The sequence below is a fragment of the Lycium ferocissimum genome, chromosome 9, assembly GCF_029784015.1.
Source record: "Lycium ferocissimum isolate CSIRO_LF1 chromosome 9, AGI_CSIRO_Lferr_CH_V1, whole genome shotgun sequence".
NCBI lineage: Eukaryota > Viridiplantae > Streptophyta > Magnoliopsida > Solanales > Solanaceae > Lycium > Lycium ferocissimum.
The window spans coordinates 38320121-38340376 of NC_081350.1; the positions used below are offsets into that span (position 1 = coordinate 38320121).

General features: G+C 35.2%; 2 protein-coding genes across 3 annotated transcripts; one reads left to right on the forward strand and one right to left on the reverse strand.

Annotated features, from left to right (window-relative positions):
• Positions 1–2289: 2289 nt before the first annotated feature.
• Positions 2290–3056, forward strand: LOC132069488 (uncharacterized). Its single transcript, XM_059462831.1, has one exon. It carries the CDS (start codon positions 2380–2382, stop codon positions 2869–2871), a length of 492 nt encoding a protein of 163 aa, XP_059318814.1. The 5' UTR covers positions 2290–2379; the 3' UTR covers positions 2872–3056.
• Positions 3057–9510: 6454 nt separating this feature from the next.
• On the reverse strand, positions 9511–10613 carry LOC132069489 (uncharacterized). 2 transcript variants are annotated; one of them, XR_009417790.1, is made up of 4 exons: positions 10475–10613; positions 10248–10383; positions 9965–10180; positions 9511–9878 (listed from the first exon to the last, which is right to left on the reverse strand). XR_009417790.1 is itself a non-coding variant. In XM_059462832.1 (2 exons), exons 1-2 carry the CDS (start codon positions 10013–10015, stop codon positions 9606–9608), a joined length of 324 nt encoding a protein of 107 aa, XP_059318815.1. In that variant the 5' UTR covers positions 10016–10216; the 3' UTR covers positions 9512–9605. The 2 variants fall into 2 exon arrangements, 1 of the variants encoding a protein (XP_059318815.1); XM_059462832.1 differs by lacking the exons at positions 10248–10383; positions 10475–10613 and having other exon boundaries at positions 9512–9878; positions 9965–10216.
• Between the last annotated feature and the right edge of the window lie 9643 nt (positions 10614–20256).

Genomic DNA, 20256 nt, shown 5'->3' on the forward strand with positions numbered 1-20256 from the left:
AGATATGAAAAAATAAGGTTAATTCTTTCTTGATTTGATAAGTGGACACTCTTTTTTACCCAAAAAAAAAGGCTAAGTGGACACTCTTTTTGATCCAGGGGGAATATAAATTAAGAAAAATGAACTCGTGATTCAAGAGGAAGATGGTAAACATAAAAGATACTCCCTCCGGATAAAAAAAAAGTGTCCACTTAGCCATTTGCACACCCCTTAAGAAAATACTAACTCCTAGACAAAAATAGTTAATTTGACTAAACTACCCCTAATTAAATAGGCATTGGGATTTGATCATATAACACTTAATCGGGGCAATTCTCAAAAATAAGGTTAATTGTTTCTTGATTTGATAAGTGGACACTCTATTTGACCAAAAAAAAAAAAAGACTCTGGACATTTTATTTTCGGAAAAGGGCCAAAATTACCCCTGAACTTTGAAAAAAATAGTTCATACTGCCTTCTTTAGATTATACCCTTACGGAGTTATACTATGGGGTCAATTTATTCGGACCATCATCCTAGCCCTTCAAAAATTTTAAAAAATTTTTACTCACTAAAATAATAAATGGGAAAAAATAATACATAATTTTTTTATAAAAATAATTCCGTATTATTTTTGCCGAAAAAAAAAATTCCTGGGATTGAGTTATTTTAGTGAGTAAAAAATTATTTGAGGGTAAAATATGAAGAGGATGATGGTAGTAATCCCCCGCGCATAACCCAGAATGATAATCACCCTAAAGATAACGAACCGAACTATTTTTCAAAGTTAATTTTGGCCCTTTTCCGTAAATTTTATGTAGCATTCTTTATGGTTATTTAAGTACAAGAAAAATATATAATAGTATTTTGAATGAACTGCGTAATACGTTTATATACATCATGGAAATATGGATATTCGATATATTACTTGTCAATGATCGTATCAAATATAAATAGCAAATTGGAGTCTTTTCTTCTTTGTATATATATTTGACTAGTGTGTACAGAAATATTATTAATATCTTTTGTTTTTCTGTTTCCTCTATTTTTTCCTACGGTTTGGTGGATCTGTACGCTTATCTCACACGTAGAAGTAAATGAAGGTATATAAAAAAGGGTTGAACTTTGATACCAATAGGAAAAGAATAATTTAATGTGAAAATAACCTTGAGACTAGCGTTAATTAACGTGGGTTACAAGTGATTAGTACTACCAACTCTTCATATACCAATTGTTCTACTCCCTCCGGATTAAAAAAAAAAAGCAACGGAAAAGAAGAAAAAAAAATAGTTCAAGACTTCAATTTGCTATTTATATTGGATACGATCATTGACAAGTAATATATCGAATATCCATATTTTTACCCTCAGATATATAAAATAACTCACGCAGTTTTTTCAAAAAAATAATACTTATTTTTATATTTTTTTATATATTTTTCTTGTACTTAAATAATTTTGAAGGGCTTTTTGATGATGCCATAAAGAATGCTACATAAAATTTATAAAGCTTCAAGATCTAGGGGAAATTTCAGAGTGCTAGTTTCTCTGTGAAGAATAAAGTTATGGCTCGTGGGTATATCTATTGTATTGGAGATAATTGCCTTACCTTTTTTGTTTCTTCTTTCCCCTCTTCTAAAAAATCTTGTACTCACTATATATTTGGATTTGAGTATATAACTTTTACATAACAATCACAAGAAACATGTCCAAATTTACTCCCTTTATTTATACGACATTATAGTTTTACCCTCTATTACTCTATGAAGCCATTTATATCCTTGTAAGTGCAATTCTACACTTTTGACTTTAATGGAAATCCGGTATAGATTAGGTGAATTTAACGTGTCAAAATGCTTCAGGTAAAAGGTTCAATTTATCCTTTTACTTTTGATTATGGCTTACGTTTATCGTTCATTATATTTTACTTAGGAATTTCAATTAAGGTCCAGACATTATAATTCTAATGGGAAATTTGAAGTTAAGTTGTAACTAAATATGAATAGATGTCATTCTTATTTAAGCGATTAAAGAGAAAAAAGTGTCACATAAATTAGAACGGAGAATAATGCATACGAAGCTCTAAAATCCACTTTATGTTTATCCGACCCCGTGAAAAAATGCATCTTTTTCTTAAATGACCAAATCGTTCATCAATCCTCATAAATGCTCCTTCAACTGTATCAAGCCCTTCAACTTCCTTAACCCCCACCCCCACCCCACTCCCAACCCCCAATTAGTCATAGCCAACACGTTAAAATCTCACTCGCCACAAAATAAATACGTACGAAATTGCCTCCTAAGTCCCCAAACACACCTTCTTATGACTCACAAGTATATAAACCCAAAAATCTCCCTCTATTAACACTCCACATCTTCCATAACAACAACAATATCAAGAATGGCCAAAACACCAGAAAAAAACTCACCACAAAAACTAGCACCTTCAACAAACAAACCTCAAATATGGGATTGTGGAAGTTCTCTCTATGACTCATTCGAGTTAAAATCATTCGAACGACAACTTGACTCAGCCATAATATCTTCTAGAAGCCTCTCCATGCCTCATTTACCCGACCGCCGTGTTCTTGATTCACAACAACAACATAGTACTCAACCGGTTTCCAAGAAAAGTAGTTCAAGAATCTCTAGATCTTTCCAGAAGCTTCTAAAGTCTGTTTTTAGAGCGAAGACCCAGAGTAACAGTCAGCTTTTTCATCAGGGTCAACATAATCAAGATGGATTTTACGTAGTTTATGATAAATCTGGTGCCCTTACAACGATTCCAGAAGGGCCGGAGTATGAGGGTCTATCGCCTGAAATTAAGTCGTTGGTTAGAAGAACCGGTTCTGAGCGATTTATGGCGACTTCTATTGGTATTTCATGTGCTTGATATATATAGATCTTACTATTAATTGTAGTAATTAATTATAAAATGATGACTAATATGTATAGTGTTTGGTCAAGTTATATTCAGCGGTACAATAATTTCTTTCTGCTTTTGGGATATTGTTGTTGCTAGTATTTGAACTCAAATTTGAAGTTTTCATGGCCTACAATGAATATGTGGCATCATTCCAAGAATATTGGTTCATCATTTGGTACCACTTACATATTTGCTTTACTTTTCTTCATTTTTCTTCAATTTAAGATTGTGACTTTGTAATTTATTTTTTGTTTCATATCAAACATATGAGTTTAGGCAGTATCCTGTAAATAATTTTTACACCATCAATTTCATTATTTTCTATTGTACCAAATAATATACGGAGTATCTTTTTTTTTTATGATTTAAATCTCAAATTAAAAGAAACTTAAATGTTATGATGGTGTAAAAAAGTATTTACACAAATGAGATATTAGAACTTAAATTGCAAACATACTACATGTGTTGGTGCGTGTTTTGGATATTAACCAAAACAACGGGGGTGAGATTTGACAATTAAATTCATTTTTGCCTAATGATGCGGTCCACCTTTATGACATCCAGCTGGTGTAGTTCACTCCCGCCTTCTTCTCGAACTACTATATATAAATTTGTATTAAAGTTTTCGTTCATTTTTTCTTGTAAAATATAGTAGCGCGCGAAGTGCAAAATAATCTGTATTGATTGGTTTATAATTGCGAAATCTACCTCTACACATGTGTAATGGTTTATGGGGACTGGTTGTGAAAAAGTGCTATTGGTATTTTCTGTTGTCAATATCCAACTTATCATAGATGTCTCCAAGGTTATATTGTGAGTTGTGGACCAAGACTCCGACATATCAAAAAAATACATCTCAGAGTGATTAGTCGAGAACATGGCTCGAACATGCAGTCTTCAGGTTGTGAGCCTGATAGGTCTTACCAATAGGTTATGAGCCTGATAAATTTACCAATTTTTCTGTCTAATTCGAGCATATAGTCTTCAGGTCATGAGCCTTATAATCGACCAATCCCTTGTTTTTTTGGATGAAAGGTGCTTAATTCTATTTAGTTACCTTCGAAGATTGATTTCATTTGAAGAAAAAAAAACAAGAAGTGATTGATTTCTTTACATCACGGGTGACGGTACTTAAAGTTGACTCCAACTATTAAGAGTTGTATCTACGGTACCTAGAGGTGGAGACGTGGAGTATTTAAGTAACATTAACAGCAACTACCACTTCTATAAGTCATCAAAATTTGGCGCTAACCAATAGCACTTCCTTTGCACTTCTTGGCAAATACATATGGGGTAGTTTAGCTTATAATTTACCATGAAAATTGAGTTGATTTTGAGTATCTGGCATGAAGGCAATTTTCAAGGAAAATATTTCACATGGTTTCAAGTGTTTGGTTGGTAGTGAAAATATTTTTCAAAAAAAAAAAACACTTTAAAAATAAATATTACACTAATAAGAGTGTGTGTTGTGATGAAATTCTTGAGTCTTAAAGATTAGACTAAATAATAATATTGAAATGTTAGTTGAAACAAGTAACATGAACGTTAAAAGTTGATGTAAGATATTTGTAAGGAAAATAATTTAATTTTGCTCATGAGTGAGGGAAGTAAGCAATATTTTACTGATAACCAAACACTAGAAAATGATTTCCTCTTGACAATTTTTTTAAAAAATGACTTCCGTCATACTAAACACACTGTCAAAATTGGATGAGATTATATATAATTTCTTTAGAACTATACATTTTGAGTTTGAGGATAAGTCGTAGTACCATAGAACTATACTTAGGGACGTAGGATCAACCAATTATGCAGAAGATGCTAAAGAAATTGGCATCTCGTGGTGGGTAGATTAGAAGAAAACAAGACACATTAAACTCAAGGTTTTGTCTATATTTGTGGAGACCGCTAAAAGACTACGAAAGAGAATATTAATGACATGCATGTTTATCTTCAATTCTCATCCATGATTATTTTTGTTGTTTTGCAACTTAATAATGCTATGTACTAACTTGCGGAGTCGCCTTTGTTAGAAAGTGTTTTACTCCCCAATGTGGAACTAGACGCGAATCCGCACAAATTTCATCAGACCCCAATATAAGTATTGGATGAAAAAGAAAAAAAATTACATGGAAGCTTCTAATAGAATAGTGGCTAATTAGGTCCAAACTTGGTTTAGGCTGCGGCTTTGATTTCATGAAGTGTATCATTTTTACATTTTTTTATTTGAATTCTCTTAGAATTCCTGGCTTCGCGATTAACTAGTTGTGTATGGATCGAATTGAACATACTTTTTCTATTTGAATTCCCTCCTTAGAATTTCTGGCTTCATCACTATCTATAAGACTATAACTAGTGGGTATGGATTGAATTTAACGAATTAATCATTAATCTGCCATTCTTACTCTTTTTATTTGAAATTATTGTTAGAATTCCTAGCTTTACTAAAATCTATAACTAGCTGTGTACGGACCGAATTAAACGAATTAATCCTTAATTTGCCATTCATACTTTTTTTTATTTAAATTTCCTTGTTAAAAGTTCTGGCTTCAACACTATCTATAACTAGTTAGGTCAATCCGGATTAATCTTGGATCAAATTTAGTGGGGTGGTAGCTCATATAATAACACAAAAAAGTTGCTATAAAAATTAAAAGATGTTCACGGATGGAGCATGAATACAATGAATGGTTTAATTAATTAGGAAGAAGATTACCATGGTCCTCGTGAGCTAGGTTGGTGGCATCATTTATACACTTTACAGCACTACGTACATTCATTGCAGAAGGAAGCATTTGATTGGGGCAAATGACACTAGAAAGTTCAGAGTTTCTTTCAAAATTCATGTCAATTTTAGTAGTACTAGTAGTAAAGATTAAAAGGACCGATCAATGAATTTAATGCAGGATGTCATACATGTATGGCCCAGATTCAATTTTTGAAATGTTTCGACGTGTTGTTGTTTTGAATTTGAATTAGGTTACTATTTTCGAGAGTATATTATCTGTCTTTTAAAATTCTGTGCGCATCTTCAAAAAGTCATTTAATAGTCGGGAGGCATCATATGGTCGACTACAAAAAACTAATGTTCTGATGTTTCATTTAATCGGACAAGTAATTACTATAAAATGCTGACGATTAGTTTCAACTTAATAAAGTAAGTAAAGGAAGACGGAAGAGAGGCTTAACGGTTTTATAAGGCAGCTACTACATAAGCTTCTAACAAGAAAAGCTCGAAGAGCTTCCCTTCATTTATACTTAATAAAACTAGAAAGTTCGGAGTATCTTTCATAAACTTCATGTCAATCTAGTATTACTAGTAGTGAAGATTAAAATGATGGTTCAGTGAATTTAATGCATGCTGCCATACATGCGTGGTCCAGATTCAATTTTTGAAATGTTTCTGACGTGTTGTTGTTTCATATTAGGTTATTCTTGCGGTGCATATAATCTGTTTTTTTTTTACGCACTTTGAAAAAAAAAAAGATATAAAAGCCGGGAGGTGCTTACACGCCGACCACAAAAGAAGTAAACTTTCTGAAGTCGCTTATAGAATGTCGACTATTATTTTCTACTTAATAAATGAAAGGAAGAAGGAAGCGAGGCTTAACGGCCTTTATACGGCAACGACACTACATAATTTGTTGGCAGAAAAAGTTTGAAATGCTTCCCTTCATTCATCACTAAGCTAAGGTCCAGGTTCTTGAGTCCGCCCGCACTTTTTTGACTGTGAATATTTGCTAAATAGCCTCTTATAACTTATTAACGTCTCACTTGATTAATATTGCACTAATTGAAATAGCAAGAAACATTTGGGAAAAAACAATAAATGATTTCTTATTTGTCTAAAAAGTCGAATATTTAAAAACAAATTCAGCTAGCAAAAATGCTAAATATTCATCCAAATTTAGTCGGGTCCAATGCGAAAGATCGGACACGGATTGATTGAAAAATCAAAAAGAAAGAGATGCCCCCCTGTCTTTCACCATCTGGAAGTACATATTGATAAGCTTTAAGTCAAAGTTACCACTAAAAGAAGAAACTGTTTATTTCTACATATACATATGTGTACAGTACAAACTAAACCTCTGATTGTGGTTGTCGACATGAAGATGTGGAGTATTCAATAATCTTTAATTAAGACACCCCCTTTACGAGGGAAACTATATATGGGGGTAGGTTTGGCAATTTCACTTTCTTCGAGTCTTTTACAATAGATGATGATAATGAAAATGATACTCAGATTATTTAATAAGGTAGCTGACGGAATTAACGGGTTCGACAAAATTCAATAATTTTGACCTCAACCCTGCGTGTCTTAAGAAAACCATTATATATGTATTAAAAGTTAAAGTTAAAACTCAGTTACTAGCATTGGAAGTCATTGTCCTTAAATTCCAAAACCTATAAAATTCAAATTCCGAGTACACAAACCAATTTGTACATGTCAATGAACGCTTTCCTTCTTAACTCTGTGCTACATGAGCATCTTCTTCTTCTTCTTTTGTTCAATTTGGAATTTGCCTTAAATGCCGTATTTTAAGGCAGATTTCCTGTTTATTGATGTCAAATTAAATTCTTTAACTATTTGTGTTTTTCTAACCTTTTAAGTATAGCTATTGTTGTTGGTCTATGAATAGACTATCACAAGTGAGTGTATAAATTTCTAAACATATTTAACAAAAAGTTCAATTCACCTTAGCCTAGTCTTTTTTCCTCATCGTACATAATAAATAGAAATATATTCTTCCCATTTTCCTTTCTCTTCTTTCCTTCTCTTTTCCTTTCTCTTCTTTCCTTCTCTTTTCCTTTCTTTGAGCCGAGGGTCTTCGGAAACGGCTTCTGGCCCACAAAGGCAGAGGTAAGATCTGTGGATCACATTGGATGTGGTGTTGTTCTTCTTGTTGTTGTACATAATAAATAGAAAAAGTGAAAGGCACTTAAGTTCGAATCGAGGAAGTGCAACACTATAGTAAGATCGAAAAATGAACATTTGTTCCAATGACGAGAGAATACATAAATACCCCCTGGAGATGACACCTTTTTTCAATAAGACACCTAAACTTTGCGGGTGTCCTATGACCCCCCTGGACATGTTCAAACTTTAATAAACACCATCTTTTGACCCATTTTCGAACCAGGTGTGGAAGCACTCAAGAAGAGCGCGTGAAGGATCAATAAAACTTCCACAGACCAGTCAAAATACGCCACTTGGTTTCCCAATTTGTAAAAAAAAAAACCAAATCAATTTATATAACAAACTCTTCTTCCACATTTAAACCCAAATCTGAAAATCACCATTGGAAGCCCCACTTTGTTCTCTCATTTAAATCGTCCATCTCAACAAAAATTTAATTCAAAAGGTATGAAATTTCCTTATTTTATTAGCTTTACTAACTTGTAATCTTTGTTATTTTGCTCAAATTTACTTATCCAAATTGGTTAAGGTTTAAGCAAAATCATGTCAAGGGCAAGCTTGAATTGCATTTGTAAAGATGAGAATGACCCAATGTTGCGTGAGACAGTGCGATGCAAACATGGAGACTTGCTGACAATGCAGACCTCGTGGTCGAATGATAATCCAGGAAGGAGATTTTGGTCTTGCCCACGCTATCGTGTATGTTTGATCCTTAGTCATTTAATTTTTTTTCTATTTTTTTTTTTTAGTTAAAGTGACTCGTTTGAGACTCATTTTAGGAAAAGTCAAGCAAGTTCTTCAGGTGGAGGGATCGTGATGATATTGATATGCGATCCAAGTTTGTTATTTCAAGATTGGCGAATAGAGTTAAGGATTTGGAAAAATCATTAGCGTATTTCCAAAGTATGGAGAAAGAGATGAAATTGGTGGAGAATGAGTGTCATGGTGAGGTGATGACGGAGGGGAGTTCCTGTCAAGATCAAGTGATCTCGGAGGAGAAAGATGATCATGATCTGCTGAGCAAAGAGGAGATAAATGATGTGGTGATCAAAGAGGCCAAAGACAAGGTGATCATTGATAAAAAGAGGAAGAAGGAGGAGGCCAATTGGTATAGTTTCAATTGGAAGCTTATCATTTTATTTGTTGTTAAGGTTTTTCTTTTTCTTTTATTAGGTTTTATCATTTAGTTGAAATTAGCATAGTTGTATCAAAGTTCCATCTGTAATTGGTTTTGTGTTTTTGTTGTTGTTTTTAGAATAGATGTAGGTGGAACTTTCTGTAATTGGTCTTGTGTTTTTGTTGTTGTTTTTAGAATCGATTTAGGTGGAACTTTCTTTGTTTTGTGTAAGGGGTTGAATTATGTGTATGGAAACTGGTTTGTTTTGTGTAAGGAGTTGAATTTTCTTTGAATCTTGTCAATGAATTTTGTTCTTGTTTGTGTTAAATGAAAGAAATGAACATATCAAGTAAAGGGAAAAAACTATTCCATTCATTGAATACCATTTGCATAAACCTTTCCATTGCAACATATCAAGTAAAAGTTTGATTGACTTAATATCATTCAATAAACTAGCATAAACAACTTTAGAGTTTGATACAACTTTAGAGTTTGATACTTAAATATCAGTAGCAATACCAAAAAAACCAACTGAAGCAACACCAAACTAAGAGTAGCAAATTTACATCAACAAAACCAAAAAAAAAAAAAACCATTAGCCAAATGACATCTCCAAGCCAAAATAACAGCAGCAGCAGCAACACCAAAAATCCAACTGCAAACCAACTATTTCCATGGCACAGAGGGCTTTCTAGATGTACTGCATTGACTCTGCATGTTAGCAGCAACTTTGGACTTCTGATTGTTAGCAGCAACTTTAGACCTTGTTTGGATTATTTTCTCACCCCTCATTTGGTCAAGTCGATTACTGGTAATAGTTTGTTTGCCCCTCCATCTGAATCCTTTGCGTGGTGTGTAACCAATATCTCCAGTAACCACATCAGATCTCATAGGAGCTCTTCTACCAATGTCATTGACCCTTCTGTTTGGCATCCTAGGCTGTATAAATAAAGCACAAAGGTCAGTAACTAATTTTGCCAATAAACCAGGTGATCAAACATACAATAATAGTTTAATGCACTTACATTAAGAGTAGTACAACCATCATCATCAACCAATACTCCAACCCCCACCATCCTTGGCCTTTTATAAGGTCTTTTTGCATGTCCACTACTTGTGCCTTCAGTCTCTTGATTTTGCTATTGCATCCCTCTTCCAATGCCTCTTCCACCACCCCTTTCACTACTTTCAGTTTCATTTTCCATCCTCTCCTTGTTTGTCTTCCCCCTATTTGATCTAGCCTGGTTATTGTAATACAAAATGTTAGATTATATTTAAGGTCTTGTAAGAACAATTTGATACACTTACCTGTGATTGACTAGTTGTTTGTAGCGGAAACTAGGCTGTCTCGGTTTTTTTCCATCCTTCTTATATTTGCTCTTCCACAACTTTCAGCTTCTTGTTCCATTCTTCTCTTGTTTGCCTTCCCCCTATTTGTTCTAGCCTGTTTATTGAAATACAGAATGTTAGATTATATTAAATACAGAGTGTTAGATTATATTCAAACTTATGTAAAAACAATTTGAGACACTTACCTTTGATTGACTTGCTGTTTGTTGGACATCATCTTTTGTTGGACATCCTCTTTTGTTGTGGCCTTTGTTATGACAAAGGCTACAAGTCATAACAGCACCACTTCTGCTAAGCTTTCCAGTTTTCTTGCTTTCATGAGCCTCCTTCCTTCTAGCTTTGCTTGGTCTTCCAGGCATCTGTCTGATTACTGGTGGTTCAACTCTTGGATTATTTGATATTGGCCACATATTCATGTTGTTCATTGGCTGAATAAAATGAGCATATGTGCTCAGATAGATATCTTTGTTATAGCAGCTAGCTACATAATGGATTGGCTCTAATCTCTTGTAGTGTAGGGCAGCAACTGCATGGGAACAAGGTATACCCTTCAGTTGCCAAGATTCGCAATTGATGTGTCCGCCTAACAATGTCAACACAATGTATACAAATTTCCCAAGGATCTTTAATTTCAAAACCCCTTTCACCATTCCAAGACAAGTTGCACTTCATTGACTTGTTAATGTTTTCTTATAGAGTCTTGAGAGACATGGGAGATATATCAGTAATCCATGTATTTGAAAACTCTCTCAACTGACCAATTCTTTTCATCATCTTCACCCTAATCTCTTCTAGCATTGTGATAATTGTTTTGTACCTTGCAGCCAATATCCTGTTGTTAAAACTCTCAGCCATGTTGTTGTCCACTGAATCACACTTGCTGTGCTCTTTGAAGTACCTTTTGCACCATTTATCTAAGTTGTAATACATGAGATCATCCAAACAGTCTCTGCCCATTTTCTTCATTTCATCAATATGACTCCTCAGTTCAGCTTCAAAAGTGGACTTTGCCATCATCCAAAATAATTTTCTTCTTTTTATCCCCTTATGGGTTTTGGACCGATATTAGCAAGAATACGTCTTACACACCACCTATATTCTGCATCTGGGAGTAAATCATCTACTGCATTTTGTAGTCCCTAGGAAAAGCAAAAAGACATAATAAGCAGCAGACAAAAAAGAAAAACAAGAGAAAAATATTAATAACAGTGTTCTTTGTGTACCTTTTGCATGTCACTAATCAGTGTTAATTCATGTCCATCTCCAAGTTCAAGGTCATTCTTCAATAGAGACACAAACCATCTCCAAGTAAATTGATTCTCATATTCAACAACTGCCCAAGCAATAGGCAGCATTTGGTTGTTTCCATCCTTGCAAACTGCAACCAATAGCTGACCTTTACACACACCTTTGAGAAAACATCCATCCAGACCAATGCACCTCCTTGTACCTCCAAAGAATGCTTTCTTTAAAGCATCAAAGCACACATAAAACCCCCAAAGATCTTCTTTCCAGTTTCAAGATCTTCTCCAATTTTAACAACACAAGTGCTGCCTGGATTAGATCTTAATATCTCATCTCTATAATCAAATATTCTACCATACTCAACAACATGATCACCCCTAATCTCTTGTAATATTCTATCCTTAGCTCTTCTCACTGTTGTCTTTCCAACATAGATATCCAGTTCCTTCCTAATGATCTCCTGAAAATCCACTATCCTAATATTTGGCTGCTCAGTCACTCTGTTTTTGTATCTATCAGCCAGATATCTAGAATTGCAAAAATGGTTATGAGTGGAAGTCATGCATTTGTGGATAGGGATGTATGTTCTAATAACAAAATGCGCGCTAGAATCGTCCAAACTTGCAAACAATAAGCATGGACAACCCTTTTCAAAGATCCGACCCTAACTCTGTTAGGCTCATTCACATATTTTTCAATCTGGATTTTTTCTTGAACTGCATATTTAGTAACTGTCTTCCTAAATTATTTTACATCTGCAAACACCAACCCTAATTCCTAAATAATCTTCTCAGAAGTAAGATCAAATACAACTCTGTTTTTGGTCTTTTTCCTTCTAAGAGGTTTATTCACTACTTGTTCAACCTCTTCCTCATCTGCCCAGCCTGTTTCATCATCTAATTCAAAGCTAGGGGCCTCATCACTTGTATAGTAAGGTTCATCACCCCCTAGCTTACCATCTAATTTATCCTTTTCAACAACAGTCTCATCATACCCTAAATCTGGTCCTTTTTCATTGACATGAACCTGTCCAACAGTAGTACCTCTAGCTCTCCTATTTGCCCTGTTGAAATGTCTCCTATTTGCCCTAAAATCTCTATACTCTTCATGAACATCACTATCTTCTAAAACCTCTTCAACACCTATGCAATTTATGTTATCTTCACTATCCCCTTCACATCCATCCTCTACATTCTCTCCACTTGTATCCTCATCAACTTCAGACTTACAAGTAGGATCAGCAGTGGGATTATGAGGTTCAGGATTAGTTGATGGTTCAACGGAGTTCGGCGCAGTTAGAAGTTTCGGCGGTAGGGTTATAAGGTTCGAAGATGGGGTTAGCAGATGTTCGGCCAGTGGGTTAGAAGGGTTCCGATGGCTCGGCAGCTTAGGTTCGGAGACTCACGTAGTGTTTGAGGCTCAACATTAGGATTTTGGGGGATTGGATACTCAACAGCATCATTTAAAGGTGTTGAAGATTCCTCACCTACCCCACCAACACCATTTTGGGGGACATATTCTAAAGCCAATGCAACACATGGTTCATTCACCTCGTGGCACACAAAAATATCTAATGTATCACCATTACTTAACAAAGATGAAATGTCACAAATAACCTGTCACACCCTAATTTCCGATAGGGCATGATGGGCACCCGACCCTTACTTAGGGCCGAGCGAACCCGCAGACTCTCATAATACTCATAGCCATACTGGGCCCGCAAAGCATAACATAGGCACGTAATGAAATTTTTTTTTTCGACAAATCAAACATGCTTTTTCATCTTTTTCAAATCAAATAAAACCCGTAACCATAACAAATCAGTAACACATGAAATTCATAACACAATGCATAATGATACATCGGCTTACATAGCACAAACGGACATCTCGTACACACGACGACAATCGTTCCGTAAAGTCTCTAACATGAAACAGACTTTCATAACATAAATGCTCGACTCGGCAAAGACTCCGGGAGAAAATGGAGCTCGCCAATCCAAATTTCGGCACATCTTCTACTAACATCCTCTACTCATCCGTTCCACACCGCGCGCACGAAACGCGGCCCCGAAGAAAGGGGTCGACGAATACGTACCGAGCATGTAAAGCATAGCATACGAAAAACGAGATCATAACCGAAGTAAGGAAAGTACGAACGTAAGCATAATAACCGGAACCAAGCTTGCATCCGAAACACAAATCGTACAACGAGGTACCGAAGACAAATATAATAATCGAATGCCGAATTGCTTACCGTAACACATCATAACATCATAACTTATCATCCGAGCCGACATTAACCGATTGATCATAATCCGTACGTCAAAATCACATACACACATACCGCGCCAAGTACCCGCAAGTCAATATCACACATACACATACCGTAACGCATCACAACATCATGACCCATTCATATGAGATGCCATTAACCGATGTGGATTGGCTCTAAACCAATGTGGGATTGGCAAACCAAAAACCAATGTGGGATTGGCCTAAACTAATGTGGAATTTTGCATCATCATTGGGTTTGCCCACCACCGGGTTTGCCCCACCATTGGGTTTGCCCCACCACCGCCCCGATACCATGTATCACATTCCGTAATCCATACATATAACATATAACGTAGCATATATACACGGTACCCGACCGAAAGGGTCTCGGCGTACGGACACATCATAACGACGAATAATATATATACGGTTCCCGGCCAAAAGGGGCGCGGCGAACGGAACACATCATACCTCAGAACACAAAGATTGTGCACACAATAACATAACCGGCCCGAGACTTGGCGAACAATGTAACCACGTAACGCATGAACAAAATCGTGAGTAACCAAATATAGTTTAAAACATTTTCAAAGACTCAACGTTAATCAAAACGAACCGTCTTTTATAAGCCAAAACAATAGTTAAATCGATTTTCTTCCGAATATCACTCGGGACATACCAAACCGAACTTCGAAACCATAGTCACGTACCAAAATCATGTGCATAAGATCATTATCACAAACTTAAAAGGTAAGTAAACCGATCGTACTTGAAATCGGGATCATAGTCATATCCTGTCCTTTCAAAAGTCGTCGGAAGTACATAAAGGAGAGTCGCGGGACCCACGAACGGGTGTCGACCCTAGCCGGGCCCGCCTATGGAAAATATAGTTATCATACATCATGGAATCATTTTTGAGCATATCGAGGCGATCCGGTTCGTACGTGAAAGTTACGGACTTTCGTAGTTTTTCGGAATCATTTAGGAACAAAACTCTTTTAAAAACCAAACTTTTATACAACTTTTGAAACTTACTCATACACAAGACATAGGGCCAATATTTCATCATATCATGCATACGAAGACCAAGAAACAAATAATAATCACAGACATGGTCGGGTCGCGAGAGTAGAATTTCCTCGAGGTTCGTATCATAGCCTATTTACGACTAAGGCATGCCAAAAGAAAGAAGGGTTGCGCTTTACATACCTCGTCTGCTCTCCAAGCTAATCCAAACTCCAACCTATGTCTCAGACTCCCCGAGGTCTACAAATAAGTCAACGAATATCAATTATTAGCTATAGCCATTTAGGCATTTAATTCCAAATTAGCCCTTAATTCTATAGAAATTTGGGCAACATTTCCCCTGTAAATACACCAACCCCGAGAATTTAACTCGACCAAATCAACAACAACAACAACAACAACCAACCTAGCAACATCAATAATCAATCCGAAAGGCAATATAACATTAGTAACCCTCTTTTACATCATTCAACAACATTCACAATATTCAACTCAACGGCTTACCTTCAAGCCAACATCGACACTTATACATTCAAATACTAACCCGAACCCCTACCAACAATATTCAAAGACATTCTAAGCAAGTCATACAACTTTTCCAACAATCCAACAATTGTTCCAATCTACCCGAAATCAGTCCCCAAACCCGAGAACACAACTATACTCCATCCCTCACTTCCAAATCATGATTTGCACCAACAATCCACACTCTAACAATGTCATTCTCATAAATATAACAATTACATTAAAAGCACAATAGTCTCCAATTCAGCCCACAACACTTACGATATCAATTTGAGTCATTAAACTCTTATCGCCAACATAGAATTCATAACGACGACAACTAAAACATTAAGTAGAATTAATCCATTCATTGCCATATAATATGACCCATTTTCGACAACACTACATATATATACATATTGATGATTCTCATCCATTTCTTCACTCTACAACATTCAAAACATGCTAACTAAACTTCAATTCATTACTTCAACACAACACAACACACACACACCTACACGGCTATACACTACACACACAACCTCAACTCCAACATGCCATATTTCATAAATTTCCTCCATTTTAACATACTACAACATACATACACCATTCATAACACATAAAACATGATTAAATCTTACCTTTCTTCTTCAACTTCACAAATAGGCTAGGGTTTGCGATCTACAAAACGGATGGTTTGATGATCCAAACAACACTTCCACGCTATTTAGGGACCTCCAATTAGTGGATTTGCATCAAAGAAATATTTTTGGAATGGCTCAATTTGGACTTGGTTTTTCCTTAGCCTTGGCCGAATGGTGTGCTTGTTGTTCTTCAACTTCTTGATTTTTTTTCTAAGTGCAAAATGATAAGAAGATGACTTATTAGTCATCTTTTGCATACTAATATAAGTCATACAAGTGTCCATGGCCCACACACATGTGTTGGACCAATTAAAATTGTCCACAAAGTGTGTGGGACCAATTCAAGCCACATGGCCAACATGGCCAATGTTCATGAATTACTAACTTCCAAATATTCCACTTTTGGTCCCAAATTTTCCTAAACATTCCATGCCAACAAATTCATGAACAACTTGTGTCTCAAAACGAAATCGAAGGTCAAAAGTCCCGACATTGTATCCTGGAATGGTTTTGTCTCTAGCTTATCATAGTTAAACCGGATTGTCCCGACGTACAAAATACGGGATATAACATCTATCATTCACAACTTCAACCAAATAACCATTGAAAGGATACTTAACAAAAAAAAAACAGTCAGTTGTATACCCTAAATGCTTTATGTAGTCTCTCAATTCAATGTAGGACATTCTATCAATGTCACGGTCCAGAAATTCAATAACAGACCCACCAACATATTTTGGTCGGGCACTAAACACAATACGACCCCCATGGTGCCATCTCAATGTGATTTGAACAAAAGACATGATATCACACACCCTGAAATATAGCAGGTTCAAAAATCTTTAAAACACAATAAATCGATCAACAAAAACGCTAACTAAAATCAGTGAATGTAGATGCAATCAAGCACATTAAGAGAAATGAGTGTAAAACAATATATTTTGCAGCAAATAACACAAAAACACTAAGTATCTAACAAAAATTCAGTGCATGCAACACCAAAAATCGAATTTTTAAACCACAATGACAAACCCTAACCTGTGAACCTTCACTTCTTCGATTAGATGCTTATTTTGTACCCACAAACTCAGATTTCCCTTCAATTTTCGGATAGAAATGGCTAGAACAAATTTATGGTTAAGATGGGTTAATATCGAGAGATGAAAAGGGAATGAAAAGTCGTGGGGTGTTTTTTTTTTTTGGGAAAAGAAATAAGAAAAGGGGGGGGGGGGGGGAATATTAGGGTAAAATGGGTCAAACTCGATGGGTCATCATTAATTTTGTTTATAATTATTTTAATCGGAGGTGTATTACACGCGCAAAATTTTATTCTCCGCCTGGTTCGAAAATGGGTCAAAAGATGGTATTTATTAAAGTTTGAACATGTCCAGGGGGGTCATAGGACACCCGCAAAGTTTAGGTGTCTTATTGAAAAAAGGTGTCATCTCCAGGGGGGTATTTATGTATTCTCTCTTCCAATGACCTAGGTATGTTCTATTCGTATATTATAGGGAAAAGTGTTCAAAATACACTCAAAGCATGGCCAAAGTTGCCGTAACACACCTAAACTTTGCGGGGATCCAATGACCCCCTGGACTTCTTTTTTGTGTATTTTGTACGCTTTTATATGGTGACCTGTACAAGCAATTGAACCTACTCTCTTTGAGCGCGTAAGATTCCATATAAAAGCGTAAATAATACACAAAAAATAAGTCTAGGGGGGTCATAAGACCCCCGCAAAGTTTAGGTGTGTTATGGCAACTTTGGCAAAATCTAGGCAGCAAATTACTACTCATCTTCTTCATAGAGAACTGGACTGAAATTTGATCCTAATGCACTTCAAATCTCAACCAAACATCACCAAATTTCATATTCGAATTCCTCTCAACGTTCCGGTTCTTCTGATATATCACCCACTCGAAATAGAGCTCATTTGCGGCAACCTGAAAATTCGAGTTCGAAGCTTCAAGCTTTGTTCATGGCGATCATGGAGTCGTTCGATTCTTCATGTTTAGACGTCTTATTAGCTCGAGTTCAGCTTCAAACAATCAGTAACCAAGAATTTTATTCATCAAATCTGGAATTTGAAGACCCAACTTCAAGCTTTGTTCATGGAGTCATGGAGTTTTTGTTTACTGGTTCTACAATCTTAATCCACTATTGATAATCATGTTTTCAATGACGACAATGTCACAAATCCTATATAATATCGAAAAGGACCCATTTGATTTGGTTGTTACGATGGAGTTTTTTTTGGGTTTTCAAACTTGGAAAGTTCAAAAATGAAAATTTAGGGGGAAAGTTCAGAAATGAAAAAGTGTTCAGAAATGAAAGTTTAGGGGGCGCGTGCATACACTCATTTGAGTTTGGGTGACTTTGTCCATATAAAAGCGTAAATAATATACAAAAAAATAAGTCTTTGGGGGTCATAGGACCCCCGCAAAGTTTAGGTGTGTTATGACAACTTTGGCCATAGTTTAAGTGTGTTTTGTACACTTTTCCCCATATTATACTTTATGCCATGTATTGCAATAATATCAATGTGGTTTAGGTACGGTTTTAAAATTTTGGTTCACTAGTTTTGATTTTTGATTTTTAAAAAATACTTTATCATATATACCACACCGGATTTGTGTCGGTATTGTTTCGATTTTAAAGTTGAGTTTCAATTTTGTGTGGTATAGTAAGTCAGTAATCGGGGTTTGCCCCACTTTGACTTATATATAAAATAAAGAATTATGACTTCGACAATGGTGGAAACTCATTCATGCTTGAGACGAATGAAAATTGTCTTGTGTTAGCAAGAAACGACACTCATATTTGAGTAATCTGTATTATATATAACTATATGTAATTAATAATTTAATTAATAATTAGCAGTAATTAAAGGCCAGAAGCTTTTACTATGAAAATTTTAGGCCTTTTATTGTGCAAGTAATGACTAGTACTAGAAGTACAATACTCATTTAATTGAGACAAAATTTCCCTAATAAATAAGAGAAAAAATTAATTAGAAGACAACAAAACTTACTAGCATATCGATAATTTTGACTGTGCTAGTTCTTTTAATTTCCTAAACTAATTTTCCCAACTATTGCTTCCTATTTGGCTTTCACCGTTAGTGTGAGGAACATATTTGTAACCTTTTAATTGTTCAAGGATATATTTGAGATAAAAGATAATGTTAGGGATATTTATGATTCAATAGACTAACGAAGGGCAAATATAAAACAAATCACAAACGTTAAGAGCATTTTGATCCTTTTCCGACTAATTTTGCTAAAAAAAAGAAAAGTCGGAGAAAATAACTGCTTATTTTTTTCAATAAGTGCTTATTTTTTAAAAAGTGAGGTGTTTGGTCAAGTTTTTGGGAGAAAATAAGTGCTTTTGGGGAATAGCAAAAGTTAAAAAAAAAATAACTTTTGCCCAAAAGCACTTTTTTTAAAAGCACTTGTGAGAAAAATACACTTAGAAACACTTTTTAAAAGCTTGGTCAAACACTAATTGCTGCTCAAAAGGGCTTTTCAAATTAATTGGCAAAACACAAACTGTTTTTTGCCAAAAGTATTTTTTTGAAAAACACTTTTTAAAAATAAGTTGATTTTAGAAACTTGGCCAAATAGGCTATAAGTTTTGTATACAAAAGAAGAATTTGTCGGTTAATACTATAATGGACAATGATTCGCAGAGTACTAAGTATTATCACATACTAGTGAATATATCCGCGCTTCGCGCGAGTATAAAATTGTTTTTGATTTCACTACTATCTAATCTGAAATGAGAGCAAATGTCACTAGGGGTGGGCGTTCGGGCCATCAGATTGGATACAAAATTTTCGGTTTGGATATTCTGTTTTCGGATTGAAGAAATTACAATCCAAATCCAATCCAAATAAGTTCGGATTGGATTGGATATTTTAAGTTCGATTTCGGATTATTCGGTTTGGATATTTCGGATTTGACTCTTGAGACTTAAGGCAAACTTATTAGGAACGAAATTCATGTGTTAGTTCGATAGAGGTTAATCTAAATCTTAATTGCTCAGTAAAAATGCCTTCTAGTTCAAATTAGGATTAACAAATTCAAGTCATGTCCAACATAGTAAATCCATACCAAATAAAAGCATTCTGAAAAAGTGGAAATGAACAAAATAAAATCTAAGTAGTCATCTGGAAAAATAACAAAGAACTCTGCCGTGGCTGACACTAACGTGAGACTTTTGAGACTTGAGAAGTAAGAAAACCCTATATTATATTTGATTTAGTGGAGATTT